Source organism: Ambystoma mexicanum, chromosome 8, assembly GCF_040938575.1.
Source record: "Ambystoma mexicanum isolate Mex_15411 chromosome 8, UKY_AmexF1_1, whole genome shotgun sequence".
NCBI classification, from domain to species: domain Eukaryota; kingdom Metazoa; phylum Chordata; class Amphibia; order Caudata; family Ambystomatidae; genus Ambystoma; species Ambystoma mexicanum.
Window position 1 is genome coordinate 1,693,114,055 of NC_090929.1, and position 20,016 is coordinate 1,693,134,070.

At 43.9% G+C, this 20,016-nt stretch overlaps 1 protein-coding gene across 1 annotated transcript in view; it reads left to right on the forward strand.

Moving 5' to 3' along the window:
• The window catches only part of LOC138473831 (deleted in malignant brain tumors 1 protein-like), an 835,597-nt gene extending 825,389 nt beyond the window's left edge, over positions 1 to 10,208 (forward strand). Inside the window, exon 6 of the mRNA XM_069612216.1 lies at positions 9,553 to 10,208. Coding sequence (XP_069468317.1) covers positions 9,553 to 9,802 — 250 coding nt within the window. The 3' untranslated portion in view covers positions 9,803 to 10,208. The remainder of the gene's footprint in view (positions 1 to 9,552) is intronic.
• Positions 10,209 to 20,016: the final 9,808 nt, after the last annotated feature.

Here is a 20,016-nt window from a genome sequence, read left to right on the forward strand (position 1 = left end):
GAAACCTGTGTTTCATGGTGCCAGGAGAACGGCACTGTGAGAAGAATTTTGTGTAGAACTTTTTATTTCATTGTGCCAAGAGGAAAGCACTGTGAGAAGAAGTCAGTTTTTCCTGGTGCCAGGAGGACAACATTGTGAGGAGAATTTCGTGGAAAACCTTGTGTTTCATGGAGCCAAGAGGAATGCACCGCAAAGAGAACCTGATTTTTCATTGTGCCAAGAGACAAGCAGTGTGAGGAGAACTTTGTGTTTCATGGTGCCCAGAGAAAAGCACTGCGAAGGGAGCCATAGAGGAAGTTGGGATGTTTCATGGTGCCAGGCAGGAAGCACTTTGATATTCTGAGTCAAGATGTTATTGTGTTACAGGGTATTGGCTCAAGAGAAGCACTACGTACTGTTTAAAGAACTTTTTTTTAAACTCCAATTCCAGGAGGAGAAGGATCTTTTCTGGGTTGAACCATTAAGTGTTAGAAGTTTGCTTCAATAAAACAAACTCTGTCAAGAACTGTGTTGGAACTCTATTTCATCTCCGGATTTCCCTGTTGTTTTGTGTTGGACATGACTTTGGGCCTCATTATAGGTTTGCCGGTCCAGAAACAAGGGTGCCGGTAAGCTCACCGGCACCCTTGTTTCCGCACCGGCAAACTACGTTGTGTGCCTGCCGTGGCCACTGTGCCCGACAGGTATGACACTGGCGCTGGTGCTTCCGAGTCACCACTCCCATAGCGTCCTATTGGGCTCCATTGGAATGCAGACTTACATTTTACCGGTGCCTGACTTCCCGGGCTGCCGGACCTGTAATCTCCCAGTGGCACCGGGAAGTCAGGTCCCAGTAAAATATTACTAGTCCGGCGGCAACCCGTTGGTAGCACCGGCAGTGTTACCGCCATGCTCGTAATGAGGCCCTTTGACTTAAAACTTGGGGAAGGGGAATTCACTCAGGTTACGAATATAGAATTTGAAAGTGTTACCAGTATAAAATGTTTATCTTGTGAAGTGCCATATATTTTCTTGTTTAAGGTTTTCTATAAGTATGAGGGTCAGAAATGTTATGTTAGAGTGTTTTTCCTCCGTTTGTTTAGGAAGTGAAATCCCTGTTAGACCAGGACAAGTGAGGTGTTGGATTTACACTTTTGGTTTAATACATGGCACTGTTTGGCAAAGCCCTCTAAAATGGGTCTGCCTCACATTTCTTATACCTCACAGTTCTTTCTATAGATTTTACTCCTGCAGATTCCTCATCGCCCTACCAGTCTGCCCCGCTATGAAAGTGATCTGGTCATCGCTCTCAATTACCCCTTTTCTTGTTTAAAGCAAACCAAAATGTGTTGTACACATTGTGGTACTGTCGGCCTTTAGCCCTACAGCATTATTGGCTCTAACTCACGCAAACAAAACAAAAATCTAATTTTTTCTTTTTTCATTGCTGAATTTTGTTTGATTTTTCTTCCCCCGCAGCTGCGTGGCACAGGGGAAAAATGTTGGGTTGGGGAAATGAGTTCTGGGGCGTAGTGACGTGATATATATATATATATTTTTTTTTATTATTATTTATTTATTGTAATGTGATACAGTTTTAAAAAAATAAAACTTTACACATTTAACACAAATTTACAGAAAGGTACAAGAAATTAGAATACTTACTTAATAATTAATACATCAGTACATCAAATGTCAATCAATTCATTGGACTTTCTCGTATAAATACATATACTTAATATGTATATTGACAGAAGAAAACCTTAGTAACACACTTAATTTCCCTGAAGGGGGTGTTCAAATTAATCAGATCTTAGGTCAGGTCATTAAGATCAGAGCGAAGAATGATACCTCTTACTGATCACAACTACTCATTTGTTTTTCGGCAATTAACCAGATGTTAAATAGTGCGATATATATATATATATATAAAACACATAATTCACATCCGTAATCAAGGAGTGGTGCAGCTGAGGCATGATTGCGTGGAGGGATGACGCTGATCCGCTCTACGCGCCCTGTCAAAAATCATACTGTTTACAATCCACAGACCAAGCTCTAGTAACACCTTTGTGAGGCAACATATTTGTGAGGTACAGGAGTGTGCATGAAATAGTGCTGTTAGGACAGAAAGGTTTTTGCAGGCTGTAGAATGTTCATATTTAGCGACTACTTTGCATGCAGTTTACTGTTTGGTGGCAATAGAGAAAACATGCATATGTTCTAATTTTGTCAGAGCCATCTCTTTTTTCGTACATAGTCAATAAACTGAATAGCAGTTAGTTGGGTAAAGATAACATGTAATTTAAAATGTTGTACCTTTACTGTTACTCACTTTGATGCAGTGACATATCCTCCTTTGCCAGAGACAATTATTTCTACTAACATGAATGTTGTAGTGATTTGCATTGTAATAGGTGCATGGAAACTCAAAGTCCCCCACACTCCTGCTAGCAATCTAATCTTTCAAGACAGCAGATTACATCTCAAAGTAAACCCCCTATCTTTATCAAACTGCGTAATTCATTTCCACAATGTCTGCTTGTTACAAATCCCAGAACGGTTTGTTTTTTGTAGCACTTCAAATCTTTTGTCACATAACACGAAACAGTATGCTCCATGCCCTTTTCAAATTCTGACCACAAACAGATGTCCTTATCGCACAGTGTCTTTAGTTGAGGTGCTTGAAAATACAGTAGGAAAACTCTGAGTTTTGTTTGGCTATTGTCTTCCTATACTAGTTCAAAGATTGACTCTTACTTCACCTGGTCATGTTAAAGAAAAAACCCTGATGAGTTGCTGTGCTGACCAGTGCCCTAGGGCCACGTGTGCACTGCATAGTGCCTCCCTGCTAAGAAATCCTGACTACTATAGGGCACTCTGATTAGCCAAATACATACAGTTAGTTACTAACAAATTGCTTTCTTCTATGCCTTGCACTTAACACGCAGTAAAAGTAAAGAAAGCCCATGCATTCAAATGGAGTGTGTCCTCCCACGGATTGCTGAACTTAGATATATTCCTATGGTAACAACAAACTTTGGAAAACATTTTGCCACCTGGGTGTGCCAACCAGCTTTGTCATTGAGGTTCTTTGATGCTCCTCCGTGTCAGGGCTGGATGTTACATATAAATAGCCGTCACTGCACCCTGTGACCTCAGTTCTTTGCATGCTCATTAGGAAAGTTTTTACATCTCCCATTAATGTAGACTCAGAAGCCATCTGTCTTGAAACACTGTGAGGACTGCAATGCAAAAATGTCACTTATAGGTCCTCATAAGATCCGTTTGTGGTGTCTCGGCTCTGGTCACGAAACAGCCGATTGTGGCTTGTGCTAGTCGATGGCGCTAAAAGCTTTGAAGGTGGGAATGGTCAAAACTGGTGCTAGGTCGATCCTTGTCGAAATCCCTGAGCACCACACCCTAGAAGAAAAGGCCAGTCAGGGGAAAAGAACAGGAATTGATCAATAAGTCTCCTGAAAAAAAGGAGATTGCAATGGTCACACTCCTGTAGCGATTCTGATCATTCCTCCTATTCTTCGAGAAAGAAGACGAAGAGACATAGGCACTTGTCATTGTATTCCTCGCCTGATAGGCAGCTAAGATGCCCTTCAAAATCTGCTGCAGTAGAACAATAGGAAGAATTCCGACAATAAATGATGCAGGTTTTTAAAAATTTAGCCCCCTCGTACTGCTCTTCGGAACTGAAGGCTGGAATATAATCGGAGCCAACCGTTCCTGACAAAACCGGATGGGACTTAGGAAAAGACTCATCCCATGTGCCGAAAAGCCTTGTATGAAGTGGATGTCAAAAAATACTTGAGAATCCCTGTCAAAGTGGGCTGCAACCACCTCGAAGCTCTGTGAGGCCGCACCAGCGCTCCCATTGATGGGTCCATCAGAGTTGAGCGTCCAATGCTCCTCAACATCGATATAGGTCCCGAGGTCCAGAGAATTTGTATTTTCTTTATTTATAAAGCACACCTGGCCCAAGGGCATCCGGGTGCATAATTTGGGCTACAACATAGATTAAGTGAACAGTAGTACAAAGGTACATAGCACCATGAACGACAACTGTTAACTATTAACAGCAACAGGGCAAACATAATGAAGTACAGTAACAAGGGAAATGACGCTGGCAGAAGTTTACAAACAGATAAATTGATAAACGCAATAGTGAGCAGACAGATTGGTAGCCAGGTACCAGGTAAGCAGGGTGTGAGCATGTTAGTGCCGAGGCTGGTCTTAGGTACACAACCAGGCTTTGGTCTTGCTCTTGAATGCAGTGAAGGATGGTTCAGCTCTGAGAGGGTTTGGAAGTGAGTGCCAGAGTATCGCAGCCAGGACTTAATGTCTTCTTTCACAGACATTTTCGGTGAAGAGGGGGATCAGGTCCCATTTTGAATTGAACCTCTGCAATTTCCCTACCCTCCTGAGGAGTTTTTCTTGGAGGGTGCAGGACTTTATTTATTTATTTATTGATTAACATTTATAAAAGCGCGCAACAACCAGAAGGCATTGTGGCGCTGTTACAAGAAGGCATATTTAGTTACATGTGGATGACAAAAAACAGCAAGAAGGAAAAGATGAGGGAGTAAAAAACATGAACATGAAGGTAGTCAGTGTAGATAGAAAACAGACGGTAATATACACAGAAAAAAGACTAACTTAGACTACATCTAAAACAGTAAAATGAAGCGTGGTAGGGATGGACTGGGGGAGGTATTTAGTTGAAAAGCCTAGCTTTCAGCATTTTCTGAAATATGCTAAGGGATATCTCAGCTCTGAGTGGGTTCGGTAAGGCATTCCATGATTTGTAGGCGATGCCGCCTGCTTTAGCTCTCTTGATAGAGGGAATGAGCAGTTGGTTTGCATCACAAGCTCTTTTGGGGAGCGAGGAGGTGGCTCTGACAATTTTCTCTCATAGGTATAGGGGGGTTGTGAGTGCAAGGCACTTGTGGGTGAGGGTGAGCATCTTGAAGGTAATCCATTCCTTAACAGGGAGCCAGTGGGCTGCGCGCCTGGCATTAGAGATGTGGTCTCTTTTGTGGATGTTTAATGCTGCTCTGAGAGCGTTGTTTTGAATAACTTGAAGTCAAGTTTTTGGCCGAGGTACCTGCTAGGAGAACATTGCAATAGTCTAGTTTGGCCCCAAAGGCAGCTCTAGGTATTGAAAAGCGGTTTTCCTTAGACAAGTAGGGTTTTACTGCATTTATTAGTTTGGTGGTGAGTGCGGAGGTGGAGGGCAATTGAGCTTACTTGGCGAGACATGGAGAGTGTCGAGTCTAGATAGACACCTAGAGTTTTTACTGACGGGGAGACGGGAATAGCTATGTTGTCAATAGTGAAGTCGTTATATTGATTACCCAATTTACTTAGGGTTTCTTTAGGGCCAACTAGGAGGATCTCAGTGTTGTCTCCATTGAGACAAAGGCCATTTGCTGCCATCCAGGCATGGATGGTGGCGTATATCTTGTGGAGATCTTAGGCATCTTGATCATAAGTGCCAGAGAGTGGTGGGACTACTTGAGTGTCATCGGCATAGTTTGTATATGCTATGCCGAGGGAGTCCAGTTTGTCAAAAAGTTTGTCGACTTGACAACTGAACTTCAGGGAGCAAGTGGGCTTGACACTTCACTGAGGTGCATTTTTACCACTAGGATCCCCATGCTCACTCGAATACTGCATGTAGGTCAGTCATACTGAATGTCTCTGAAGCCTTGGGATAAAGTGCCACTGAAGGATCCATTACTTCCTTTTCATGCAGCCCTAAAAGGCCCTTTAGTTGAGCTATGGCAGAAATTCTGCTCGGCACCGGCAGTACGGGGTGACCTGCGAAGGAAATAAAAGTCAGTGTCCACGAATCCAGATTTCCTATCAAGGCGCCCAAATCCAGAGAGTATGGTTGTTCAGGTGGCTCCCTCAGCAGCAAAGACTGCAGCCTACCCTTCCCCCACACACACATATGGGTGACAAAATGGTTGATGCTTGGGCAAAAAAGATCTTTGCCTCAGGCTATATGGCTCTGAAAGCAGTTAATGCTTCATGTGCTTTAGCAAAGTACACCCACCCTTTGTGGCCTATGATTGAGGAAGCAGCAGAGCATATCCTGGAAGAGGAAAGAAGGAAAGGCTACCTAAATATTGTTGTGGATGGAAAGGGGGAAAGGTGGCCGGTTCTTCAGTATAGTCTAGAGGTTTCAGACTGTCTGGGTAGAGCAGTGGGCATGAGCTCAGTTTTGAGACATTTCTCTTGGCAAAGAAAGTCTGGTTTCACATCAGACATTCAAGCAAGACTGCTTGATGCCGTTTTATGGTCTTAACCTGTCTCATCCCAAGTCTGACCTCTAAGGCAGCAGCTAAATCTTTGGGAAATGCATCCTGGTAACAGCCCGCTCAGTCTGCACCCCCAATATGGAAAACAAGGCCTTTTCACTAATGTGGATCTTTCGGACAAAAAAAGCGGAGATCAAACTCCAGGAAGGCAATGGAGATTTATTAAACCCACAAGGGGTAGAGGTGGGGAAGTCACACAATTCTCCAGAGCTGCTATGCCACCAGGCACAGCAACAAAACCTGCCTATACATCCAAAGCTCAGGATGTACCGGAGGTTCATAATTGGCAGTTTCCACTACAAGTTTAAGGTCCTGACATTGGGCTCACCTCTGCTCTGAGGTGCTTCACCAAATTGTTCTCAGTGGTGGCAGCAAGTCTAAGGAGGGAGGGAATCCATGTCTTCCCATACCTGGATGACTGGTTGATCAGAGCCTGCTCGCAGGAGCAAGGCCAGGATCACCTACAGCCTGTTGCTTTCTACACACGCTGGGCTTTTCCCTCAACTTCAAGAAGTCCCAGATGTCACCTTCGTAAATGCTCCAATTTATCAGTGAGGTGCTGAACCCCTCCTTGGGCAGCCCCCTAACCTCACCAGAACAGAGCTTGTAACATCCAGCAGATGGTATCCAGATTCCAAAGCGTGCAGCCACTACCATCCCTGGACGTTTTATGGTTGCTGTGTCTCATGGCATTTTGCATTCTTCTAGTGCCAGAAGCCTGACTGGGAATGAGGTGACTTCAGTGGGCTCTCAGATCTCATTGGTCACAGTTCTCTGTCAAAATGATGATCAGGGTCTCACATGACCTCCTGTGTTGTTCCTGCAAAGAGAACTTGGCAACCCTGTCCGAAAGTGACCCTAGTGACCCTAGTTCCGGATGCTTCACTGAAGGGCTGGTGCACACATTTGAAAAAGGTCACGAAAGTGGGCTCTGGCCCCCACCGGAGATAGAACTCACATAAACATCTTGGAGCCGAGAGCTATCACACAGGTGGTGATGGCCTTTTTGCACTCGATAAAGAGGAAAACTGTCTTTATCATGATGGACAGTACAGTGGCCATGCAGTACCTCAAGAAAAGGGGCATAGGGTCATTACCACTCTGCAAGGAGGCAATGCTGCTCTGGTTTTGGGTGTTACAAAGAGGGATCCCTTTGTCAGCAGTTTGTCTAGCGGTGAAGGAGAAAGCAACAGCAAACACCTTGAGCAGGCAGTGGCGGTATCCCATCTAAGGAAACTGTGTCAGGACGTCCTTTAGGAGATTTCCGCCCTCTGGGTAACCCCAAAAGTACAAATGTTCGCATCCAGTACCAACAGAAAGTGTGAGCTGTTCTGCTTCAGGGAATTCCCCTCGAGAGAACAACTGTGATGACGCATTTGTGGTGGACTGGAACTTTCCACATGTGTTCCCACCAGGAAATTCACAACAACCATGAGTCTGATAGCCCCATACTGGGCCAGGATGATGTGGTACCCGGACCGTCTGGACTTCACCATCTACCTCCCCCACGCCTTCCAAAGAGGGTGGATCTATTCTCACAAGAAGGGGTTCTAGTCATCCACCTGAACGTCAGTACCCTCAATCTATATGCCTGGGTACTGAGAGGTTGATGTACAAGAACTGGAATTTACCCAAAGTCATCATATAGGTGTTGCTTGCAGACAGAAGACCAGGAACAATGGCTCTCTACTGCTGCTGCTGAAATTATTCTGCAGCTGTTGCTGGGCCAAAGATTTGGATCCCTTTTTCATGTGATAAAGAGACAGTGCTTTCAGTAGCCCAGTAGGGGCTACATGTAGCTACAGTAAAGAGTTATCTGGTGGTGCTCTCCATCTTTAAGCACAGACCCAATCAAGGCTCTTACTTCAATATCCACTTGGTGCTGCAGTCCCTAAAATGGCTAGTAAACATTTCTTCTTTGATCCAGCGTGGGACTTCAATTTAGTTTTAACTTTTTTAATGTTATCCATGTTTGAATTGATGCACTTTTGTCCACTCAGGCTCCTCTCCTGGAAAACCGCTTTCCTTGTTGCAATCACCTCTGCCACAGAGGGAGCAACCTCCAGGTGCTTTCATGCCAGCCACCCTTAACTATCTTTCCTGGGACAAGGTGACGCTTTGAGTGCATCCATCCTTTCTCCCAAACGTGGTGTCCAAATTCCATTTGACACAAACATGTGTTTGCCAGTCTTTTATCCTCCCCTTCATCTGCCCAAGGAAGAGGAAGGTCTACATAGCTTGGTCCCTAAAAGAGCCTTAAGTTTCTATATTGTGTGGACAAGCAAATTTAGACAGAAGACAAACTATTCATAGGATACATTGGCCTACGAGTGAGAAAGTCTGTATCAAAACCAACAGCGTCAAGGTGGATTGCCCTGGCAATCTCGGAATGCTTTAATATAGCAGGCCACGACAATCCAGAAGGAATGAGGGCTCACTCTACTACAGGAGGGGCAGCTTCATACTCACTCCGGAGAGGAGTCCCAGCGTTCGAAATATAATTGAAATGAAGTCATGCTCTTTCCCTCCAAGAAAAGGTACTGCTATGGGAGTATATCTACGATGGGGAAACAGTGGGAGGACAAATCCACTAAAAGAACAATTTACTTCCCTCTGGTAATGTTCTTTCTGATGAATATTACTCCCACAGATTCCTTCCATTCAGCCCCGCAATATGAGCACTTCATTTATCTGGATCTCTCCATTGCATTCTGGACTGTTATGTTTGTTAGGTGTATTCGTCCTGGAAGTGTACAAAATTAATATTCCCAACGTGGCAGAGCATGTGAAAACAAAAGAGAAAACTGAGGTCACAGGACGCAATGTCAGCTATTTGTATCAACGCTGACATCACATCCGGCCCTGACACCGAGGAGTGTTGAAGAATCTTGATGCTTAGGCCGCAGAGTGTTTCCTGGTGGTAAAAGAATGTCTGGAGTTACATATCTAAAATGAGGAATCTGTGGGAGGAGTATACATCAGAAAGAACATTCCCAGAGGGAATTAATTTGTTCTTCTGTTCCAGTGGGTAAAGCAGAACCCATGGTTGTTACTTCCATATATAAAATTCCGCTCACCTCTAGGTTGGGTGAAAAGTAAAACAATGTGGTAGAAAAAGGTCCTTCTATATATTGTTTTGAGTTTTCTTTTTGATTGATATCTAGTGAAACACTGAATTAACTTTTTTTATTTGACTGGGCTTGGATTAATTACTGAAGTGTATTTTGTTGTTTTGCAGGTGTATTTTGGATCCCTCATACCTCAACATCCCATCTCGCTCCAGAAAACAGGCTCGGTTTACCTTCCGTGCTTTTTCCTTCCTAAACGATAACTCCAATGTTTTTTTACGGTGCACGATGGCCGTCTGCAGAGCAAGTGATGCTTCCTCACGTTGCCAAAAAGGCTGCCAGGCAAGACGCAAGAGATCTCTGAGGTATTCACATAAGGAAGTTGACGTCATCTTGGGACCAATACAAATCAAGCAGTAAAGCAGCACAATGAAACATCACTAGCCCAATGGGTCTGCAAATCAGTGCATCCAGGAGAGAACATTTGCAATAAACATGATTATTAGAGCAGCAAGGTGTCACCAACATACAGTACAATGATTTCTGATCCATGTGCATAAGATCAAACAGAGTATTAAAATTAACTTTATGTTCTTGCCTGTCAAAAATTCTAGCTTATGAAAATTCCTAATTATTACATGTAATCCATTTCAGGGTCATGATGCCCTAGTTGGTGATAGATGTGTTTTAGAAATGTTTTTAACATAGCATAACATACATTGATTGCAATTTCTGATATTTGTTCGTATCATCCGGCATTTTTATTGATCATTGCATACTTTAAAGACAATCATCTTTGCTAAACAGAATAAAATCTTGGTCAAGGAATGGTTGTTTTCATGTGCCTCGACACTTTGCAATCAATTGGTGTGTGTAGATTCTCGGTATGGCAAGTATTCTATTCTTCCCATTCTGAAATGAGATGAAGGGAAACATGTTCCTAAAATACTATATGGTTTTGAATTGTTTCCCATTGGGACACTCGACTTGGGTTCTACTATTGAGAGTAGGATGTGGAAGAAGGTTTTGCAAACTGTGCACGGTACACCCCTCCCTGTCTTACGTTACAAACGTGGTATTTCATCACTTAACTGTAGGGCTCAGTGGAAATACTTGTCATTTTATTATAAGATATTATGATCCGCTAGATCATCCTCATTATATAACGAACTTAATAATGTGTTGAAGAAAGAAAGTGATGGTTTTATATGTGAATTCTCTGATGCCTGCAACCAAATACTACTAACCTTGGTCTTTTAACGAGTGACCTTATAGACAATTTACTGAAGGGTACAAAATTACTTTATTGCCAAGATTGGATTGATATGCTGAATTTGTTTCATTCATTTGAAATTTGAAAGTAAGTCAATTGGACGTGTTGCTCCATATCTTACTGTGTATCCACATCGTTTTGTGAGACTATTATTTCTCAGGTTTCGTTTAAATCAAGTGCCCACAAAGGAGATATCGACACTATCGTATGTTGTCGGCAGACCATGGTTCCTGCAGGTTCTGTGGTTCACATGATACCATTGAAAACATGGCACATTTAATTACAACATGTGTTGGGCTTCGTGGTCCTTGTGAAATGTATTTTAGGACATTTTTACAAATATTAAATGTAATGATGTGATTCTTTTATGTAATTTTGCCTAGCCCAACAAACTACTTTGCTGATTTTGGCTGTAACAGGTTTTTTATGAATTTATCAAATTGGAGTGAAATACGGTTAAAGATTCTTTTCTTACAAAATAATTAGGAATGTTCGACCACCCGGGGGAGCAGGGATGTGCTAAGACTCCTGCGTTACTCCCCTCCGGGCAGGGCACAAACGGGCACCATTTAGTTTAGTTTAGTTTAGTTTATTTACTTGTATAGCGCACCCCACCCAAGGGTATATGGGCGCTTTTACTTAGGTACATGGTTACAGAGATAGTACACAGACCCCGCAAAGCAACGGAGGAGGGGTGTTACAGTTCACCTTTCTTACAGGCAAGGTATTTAGCCCACAGAAGATAATGTCGCCCCAACCCCAACCCAGCTGAAACAGTGGGGAATGTGGAGGTGCAAAAATGCACTCTGATGTCCCCGGATAACCGGGGGAAACTCGTTGAGATGCTGCGGCAGCGAAGGCGACTTCACTGTGCCATGGCTAAAGCCAGCAACAAGATAGAGCCATTGGGAAACCACAGCGCCACCTGGAGAGCAGCACATAGAGAGAGACTTTCATCTTAGAAGGGAACTTGCGGCCCGATCCCCATCTGTACCACGCCAGGGAACAGGGAGTGCGGGTGCCCAGCAAAGGAGGAAGCGCACAAGGAGCATTGGCACGAGTGGCGGGGGTGAATGCATTGACCCCCCTGCCCATATAGCCCTGAGGGTATCAGAGGATCAGGGAGAGACCTGGTAGGCCTGTGCCCCCCACCCCCTCCACGGAGTCGTGAGTACCTGGGGGATGGCCAAGTCCATTGTAGCATCAGAGGTGCTGGACTGCCTCGGGCCCTGGGGACATCCTGCCGGGGAGTAAGAATCTCCCTAATGACCAGCATAAATCGGATCCAGCTCCCGCTGGAACCCACCAACCCTCACCATTGGGAGGCCCATCGAGATCCCGGCACACACCAAGGATCGGTAGGGGGGAGACCGTGAGCCACACCGGGAGGAATCCTCTGAGCAGAGTCCCATCCTTCCTCCATGGTCCCGACTCAGGGACCACAGCAAAGACACGGATATGGCTATCACACTCACATAGGATATGTCCACCCTCGGGCTTCATTTGAAGATCCAGCAGCTTAATGACAGCAAACACCCGCCCCAGAGGGCCCCTCAAAATCAAGGAAATACACAAATAATAATTATTAACAAACGAAATAACCCAATCCCATGCTGTTTTGCGGGCGAGCTTTACATTCCGGAAAGAGCTGGCTACACCTGGACAGAGGGGATTGTGCTCCCCCCCTTGTTTGCTCACCCAGTGATAACCCAGCGCTATGCAGTGAAGAGATACTCCCACTGTGAGGGAGAGGCCTGGTGCCCTCTAACCCAACATACCCATTTGAGGCCTGTACTTCACAATAAAAAACCCAGGAAAGAACGCACCTCAGGAGAGGAGAGGGCCCGGTCTCCCCCCAAGCCAGCAAAGGCATGGACTGCTGAGAGACTGGATCCTCCCTACCCCAACAAAGCTACCTAAGGAGCGCAGAGCATAACAAAGAGCCCAAGGAAGAGCATAATTGTGTGGGGGGGGCTGAGCTCCCCTCGGCCAGTAAAGGCTCAGTGAGCCAAGAAGCAAATCCCTCTCTCATCCCATGAGCTGGGTGGCCCTGCTCCAGAAGTTTGTTTAGCCCAACCTCCAAACCATCGCAACCCCAGTTACCCCTGTGGATGACGACCATGGCGGACAACGTGTCATCAATGAGAAGGAACATGGCAGCAATACTGAAAAAGCTAAAAGGCTTCAGGTCCGACATCACCCAGAGGCTGGACGGACTAGATAAAAAGTAGAGTATATGTATGAGAGACTTCAGGGCTAAGAGGCCAACCAGTCATCAGTTGATGTCCTGGAAACCCAGCTTGATATTCTGATCTCAGAGCTAGAAAGAAGGGAAGAAGAAAGTGCCCTGAAAATGGACGATTTCGAGAATAGGGAGCACTGGAATAAACTCCCCCCCCAAAGAGACATTGTGCAAGCAATCAACAGAATCATTAAAATAGACTGGGGAGAATCCAAGATTACCATCAACCAGTACCTGTCCACATTCACGCTGTCAAGAGGTCGGCTGTCTGCCCCCTTGACAAAATGGCTCAACTCGAAAAGGCAGTTGCTACAGATGGGGTTTCACTTCTCCTTAAAGTTTGAATATGAGAGCTACAAGTATAACTTGACTATGGAAGAGAACATTGGCTGGGTTTCACAAGATTTAATGGAGACCCCCCTCCAGCTCGAAGGCTCCTCGGAAGCAGAGGAGGGATGAGTAAGGAACCCAAAGGCTGAGAGATCCAATGACAGACGATGGATTTGGGGATTCCCTAAATTCAAGAAGCTGAATTCTCCCTCCCCAGTGCAAACTTGATGAAGGAAGCAGGAAAATAAACTATCTAACTTGAATAAGGAAGCAGGAAAATGAACTATCTAAGCAGGATCGCCTGAGGTACAGTACTTGCAGCGAAAAGAGAAGGGAGACCCGGCTCCTGAGGCAAACCCATGAAGAAAGTGACTATAAACCAAACCCAGGTCTGGGGGCATGGCGGGATGGGGGAAGGGAGATACACAAAACACACAAAGTATCTAGTGTAATGTGCAAGTAATGAGAGGGGGCTCAATGGAACGCTATTCTGGGAGAAACCTATGCCTGGAAAAGGGTGGAGGGAGACTGTTGGTCTAGACCGATACTGGGGTCATCTTATCAGAGGCTCAGACGCGATCAAAACAGGGGTACGGGGGATAGTTATGGTTAAAGTTTGGCAGTTTGCCCATGGGAGGGTGGGTCTGTTACGGTTTTTAATATAACACAACACAGGATTACAGTTAAATGCCCGATAAAGCAGGGAAAGGAGTCAGTCTAGACACAGAGTCCCATAGGGGCAGCAATTACATTTGATACTGAAGCAAATGTCAGTATGGCTGACCTGACCACAGAGATATCCTTTGGCTCACTGAATGTCAGAGGTCTAAATTCCCCAACAAAAAGATCCTTGATGGTCTGAGAATTCAGCCATCTACAACTCGATGTCATGTTCTTACAAGAGACCCATTGGAAGTGGGAGGAGGGACCAGCCATGAAAGCGAGATCTATCGGGAAAATTGACCAGGCCTCGGGAGAATCCAAAAAGAGAGGGGTAGCAGTGGTTATTGCCAATAGGTTGGGCTTCACAGAATTCCACTCCCTCAGGGACCCAGAGGGACGCTTCATACTGGTGAAGGGAATGATAAAAGAGCGTAAAGTATCCCTAGCGTCAATCTACTGCCCACATGAGGGAGAGGCCCAGTTCTGGGATAAAGTGAAGGGGAAGATTCAAACCTTTGTAGAAGGACATCTACTCATTGAGGGAGACTTCAACATGGCCCTAAACCCAGCAATGGATAGAAAAGGAGCAACACCAATAAGAGGTTCAAACACACAGTTGAACATGGCCCGACACTTTGCCCAAATAAACAATGAACTGGGGGTGGCAGATGCAATGGCCCGCGAGGGAAAACCTAAATCATTGTATACATTTCTCTTAAAGGTTCATAACACCTTCACAAGGATCGATTATGTATTACTAGACTTTGCCCTGATGCATAGTGTGTCTAATACAACAATAGGACATGTTCCTTGGTTGAACCACGACCTGGTCCAGGTGAAGCTGGGCGAGTGGTCAGCAGAGCAGAGAAAGGGTAGGAGGATGTGTAATGATCTTTTGCTGAAGGATAGAGAGGTGGCACAGGATCTTTTGAAAGTGATAAGGGAATTCTTCCAGTTCAACGATGATGGGGAGATGAGGTTAACAATGGTATGGGAGGCATATAAGCCAACATTATGAGGGGAATTAATCCGCCTCGGAGCCAGAAAGAAAAGGGAAAGGGCGAAAGAGGAATTGGACATGAAGAATACGTTAGACAAGCTATAGCCTAAGGGGACATTGAGAGCCCAAATAACCCTAGATAATCTGGCAAAAGTGCAAAAATATAGAACCCCGTTGAAAGACCTCCTCCTATATCAGACCGAGAGAAAACTTGCATTTCTCAAGCAAAAATATATGGAGAAGGGGGAATGCGCAGATAAAACTCTGCCCTGGAAACTGCGAGCGCAGAGGTAGGCTAAGAGAGTCGGGCCTATACAACAAGTAGGACAAGAAAAGGTATATGATGACCAACAAATTGCGGAGGAATTCTGCAAATATTATGAGACCTTATACACGACTGAATACAAGGGGGAGGGAACCCAGATAGATTACTTTCTCAACGCTCTCCAGATGCCAGGTATCTCACCAGAACAAGCAGCACGACTGAAAGTGCCATTTACAGCCGACAAAATAATATTGTCTATTCTGAGGATGGAATTGTGAACCTCCCCGGGGGAAGACGGCTTCTCGATCCATTTCTTCAAGACATACCGTTCCACCCTAGCTCCCTTCCTGGCTAGGCTATTTAATGAAGCGCTGGAGACAGGAACCCTACTGTACTGCCTACTAGCAGCCTTGATAGTAGTAATCCCAAAAGAGGGCAAGGACCTGACACAGTGCCAGTCATACAGACCAATCGCCCTACTAAACACGAGTGCCAAAATCTTCACAAAGGCGCTAAGCATTAGACTGGAAACACTCATGCCCTTGTTAGTCCATGGAAATCAGGTTGGATTTATCTTGGCTCGACAGGGCGTGGATTATATTTGGAAAATATTCAACCTGATGCACCTAGCCCAAGATCTGAACAGCTACCTGGTCTCCATTGACTCTGAAAAGGCATTCAATAGGGTTGAGTGGGGTATATGATGAAGGTACTAGCGAAAATGGGGTTCGGCCCCAATTTTCGTAGATGCATCATGGCTCTCTACGGGGAGCCAACGGCCAAAGTTATGGTCAATGGTATAATATCACAAACCATGCATTTAGTCAGGGGAACTAAACAGGGATGCCCTTTCTCCCCGCTCCTTTACGCCCTTACCATGGAACCCCTGGCGGTAGCAATTCGGAACAACCCAGGCATCAGTGTGCTCACATGCGTGGAAGTTGAGTTCAAACTATAATTATTCTTTTTATTTTTATTTTATTGTTGTTTTTTAGCCGAGCACCTGTACAACAAATACAAAACATACACATGAAAATAAATTTACATTAAAAAAAATCTTTAAAATTTTAAAGGGAAGTCTTTAAAATAAAAGATAAGCTTGCAACAACTTAACTTTTAAATCAATTTAAGCAAAATCTCTTCTTTGTACTTCTATTATTGGAGACAACTTACTAAATTCAAGCACATCATTTCAAGTTAAACTACATGCAATTTTTTCAACCCTCTGTTTCTAAAAAAAACTTAGTAGACTCAAGATGAAACCTTTCTAGTTCAATTACAATGACTTGGTGTTCTATCATGCAAAAATATAATCAAAGTTAATTCTCATTCTGGGGTCATCACCCCTTCTGATATGTGTTATTAGAGGCAGTTGTATTGCATTGGCAGCTATTCAACACTATTTTACTATGGTAAATCATCAGTTTACGTGCTGGAAAATCTTTCCACAGCACCATAATACACATGCCCGAACAATCGAAGTGATGACATCAATTTCCCTAGGACAATTTTATTGGAGATAGCGCACCATTGTGGTAGCAACTAAATGACACAATTGTGCTACACTGGCCCAGCAATTTCCATATTATGGCAGCTTTCCCATAAACCAAGGTTGTTTTCAATTGTTTTCAATGAGTGGAAAAATGCCAAAATCAGGGATTTTCTGTACCGCCACATACATTGTACCCAAAGCGTATCAAACAAATATACGGTGTCAATTTTAGCATACACAGCCAGATATTTAATCCTTCAATTTTCAAAAAACACACAATGTATGATCAGGTGTTTCAGGGTCTCAGGTTCAATGTCAGATCTACAAAATCAGCGCATATAGGTTGTTCTAACTTTACCGCATGTCCCTTCTATGAAATAAGGCAGATGGAGCTTTTGATTATGTCGGAGGTTTGCGTATTCCTCATAAGATTTGTAGGTACCAATCAAGTCAGACGTCATTGCACAATCCCATTGGTAAAGTTTATTTTTTTTACAATCTGTGGACATGTTACCAAATCACCAGGGTGCATCGCAATTGTTTCCAGATTCACTTTTAATTGATTGTAAAATAGAGTCAATGATTTCCGATTACTGCTTGTTATCATCACTGCCAGATCCTCATAAAGGGAATTCCGGGGGGGGGGTTGTAACATTTTTGCCAGATTCGTCAATCTTCTCCATAAAAGCCTAGAGGCTAGCGAAGATAAGCCGAGTTCATAAATAATTATAGCATTCGGAAGTGAATTGGGTAAGTGTAAGACCTTCTTCAGATCATACCTTGAATATTAATATGGACGGACCCGATTGAAACTTAAGTAGGTAGAATTCAATGAGGGGTACTAAAGAGAACCTACAAAGCTTGTATAATATGATCTTCATCTGGGCTATCGGGGGAGGTATTTTGATGGTAATAGAGGATTGCCATTTCAAGATGGAATTGGTATTAGTCAAGTTGTAGCCTAGATAAGTCACACCAAATGAGCGCTGAATTGGAATACTCTCTAAATTCCATTTGTAGGATATGGTCTTTTTATTGTTAATAAGTACAAGAATATTCGATTTTGCAAGATTTGTGTTGTTCACAAAATCCCGCAAAATAGTACTGTTTTTTTTGTAGACCAAATGGAGTACGGTCAAACAGGATCACATTGTTGGCAAATACGAGCCAATTAATTCACAGTGCACCTAGTTTGACCGGAAAAGTATCAGCATGTGCCCAAAGTGTGTCAATGTCAGCGAGATTAAAGTTGAACAATATGGTGGCTAAATTACACCAGTTTGACACCTATATACGTAGATATCGGGTCGGTTAATAGCCCAGTATGATCGATTCTCACCCTATAATTTCTGCTGTTATGTAATAGTGTCATCCGCCGTGCTGCATGGGGTTTACTTCCGCGTTGGCGGCTTCGTCACGGTAGAGTGCAGGGTTAGTTTCCTCTCTGTGCAGGACTAGTTGTTGCGTCCTGAGGGCCGCCCAGAAATATAAATTCTGTGTACTTCCGGGTTACCGTTGCATTGCAACCCCATTAGATTAGCGCTTCGCTCTCCTTTGGGTCAGACGCTGTTTTCCTCTTTCGGCTTTTTCTTTAGCCGACTCCTTTCGTACGCCTTTCTGGCGTCCTTTCCTCCTCTATCTCTTTGCCTCGCTGCCTTCTAACTTTTACTACGCTTTCCGCTTGGCCGGCACTCTCTTCAGTGGCTGTCTTTTCCAATCTTTCTTTGTGGTTAGCCTTACCTCTACCTCAAGGATTGCCAGCCTCTCTACCATCTTCCACCTGCCGGTTACCACTACCATCTCTGGACCACTTTCCAATCCTGGATCAACTTCAAGCAGAACAACAATACGGACAAAAGGGTTTTTTCTGCCGTTCGGCTTTTTCCCTTTACTTCCTGGCTGCTCGCGGGAACGAGGCCACAGGACTGCTGTTATAGTTAGCGGTCACTGTGGCTTCCTCTCGCGGCAGGCTCCCTCCACATAAAAAGGAAAAGGATTACCTGCATCGAAGGAACTTCAACCCAGAATATTTGGATAACCTATCACCAGGTGAGGAGAGTGGGGAGGAAGGAGGGCGAGAACGTCCTAGTCAGGACAAATAGTGCAATCATGGCAATAATGTGTACTGGAATCTGAAAACCTTGCATTTCTTTCCACAAGATCCGTGATCACACTATCAAAGGCTGAGGAGAGATCTAATAAAGCCATAAAAATAGGTCAATTCTTTTATTGATGGGAAGATGTCAAGATGTGTGCTACTATTTTGGCGTTTAACTGAGTGCCCATTGCCTTCCTGAAACCTATTTGAAATCGCGAAAGAATTTGGTGAGAAGAAATTAATGTATTCAGGTCGTTAAGCACTAAGGGCGCAAAGACCTTTGCGGCCATGTCCAACAAGTCAATGGGTCTAAAATTACCCGGATAATCTAGAGGTGCGTTTTTTGTGAAGTCGAATAATTATGATTTTTACCCAAGAAACCGGGATCATCTTTCAATGAAAGATGTGGCTGTAGCGGCGCCTCAAGAATCCAGCCCCAAATTTTGGGTCATCCTTTAAAACCATGGCGGAATGCCGTCAGGACCAGCCACCTTAGAAAATTTCAATTTCTTAATAACTACCATAATATCCACAACACCCCATGGACAACACTCAGGCATAAATACAGATAGAGTTTGTGTCTCACTAGCGCTAAATCTCTGTGGCAAAGAATACTTGTTTTTAAAAATATTCTGTCCAAGTCTGCCCACTCACTGCAGATTGAATCACAACAGGTGCTTTCGCTAGAGGATCTCTTAGGAGGGCCCAGAATTCCCAAGTTTTTTTAGTGCTTAGAAGACTGATATTTTTTGGGGATTTTTTAGGTAGTTGTCAAAGTTAATCATTTTGACATCGTTTTTATGTCTTGCAAGAATTGCATTTTTTGGCAATTTTATAGTCCACATAGTTAGTAGCTGTTGTTTTCAAATTGTGATTTTTTTTGTCGTTTACTGCTAGCAATGGCTATGCTAAAGGGACCAGAACTTTCGTCAGTCTGACAATGCCTTTTACAGGCTGCTAACTGATTCAATTGATTACGAATCATCTGCTCATTGAAAACATGACGACACGTGAATTCAGCATCAGACATGGATGTTTCGTCAATGGTGAAAGCATTGCGGTTTACTATAAAGGTCAATTACCTACATAATGCTTGACCCCACCTTATTGATATCATGTGTCTATCTATTTCCGTTAGCACCAAAGAAAATGAAGGTTTGTAAGTCCGGATAGAGATATCAATAGAACATTCTAGCATACAGTGATCACTGAGATTAAGGTCATTGATTACGCAAGGACTAGGTTTCCGAGCCAAACTGCCTGAAAGGGCA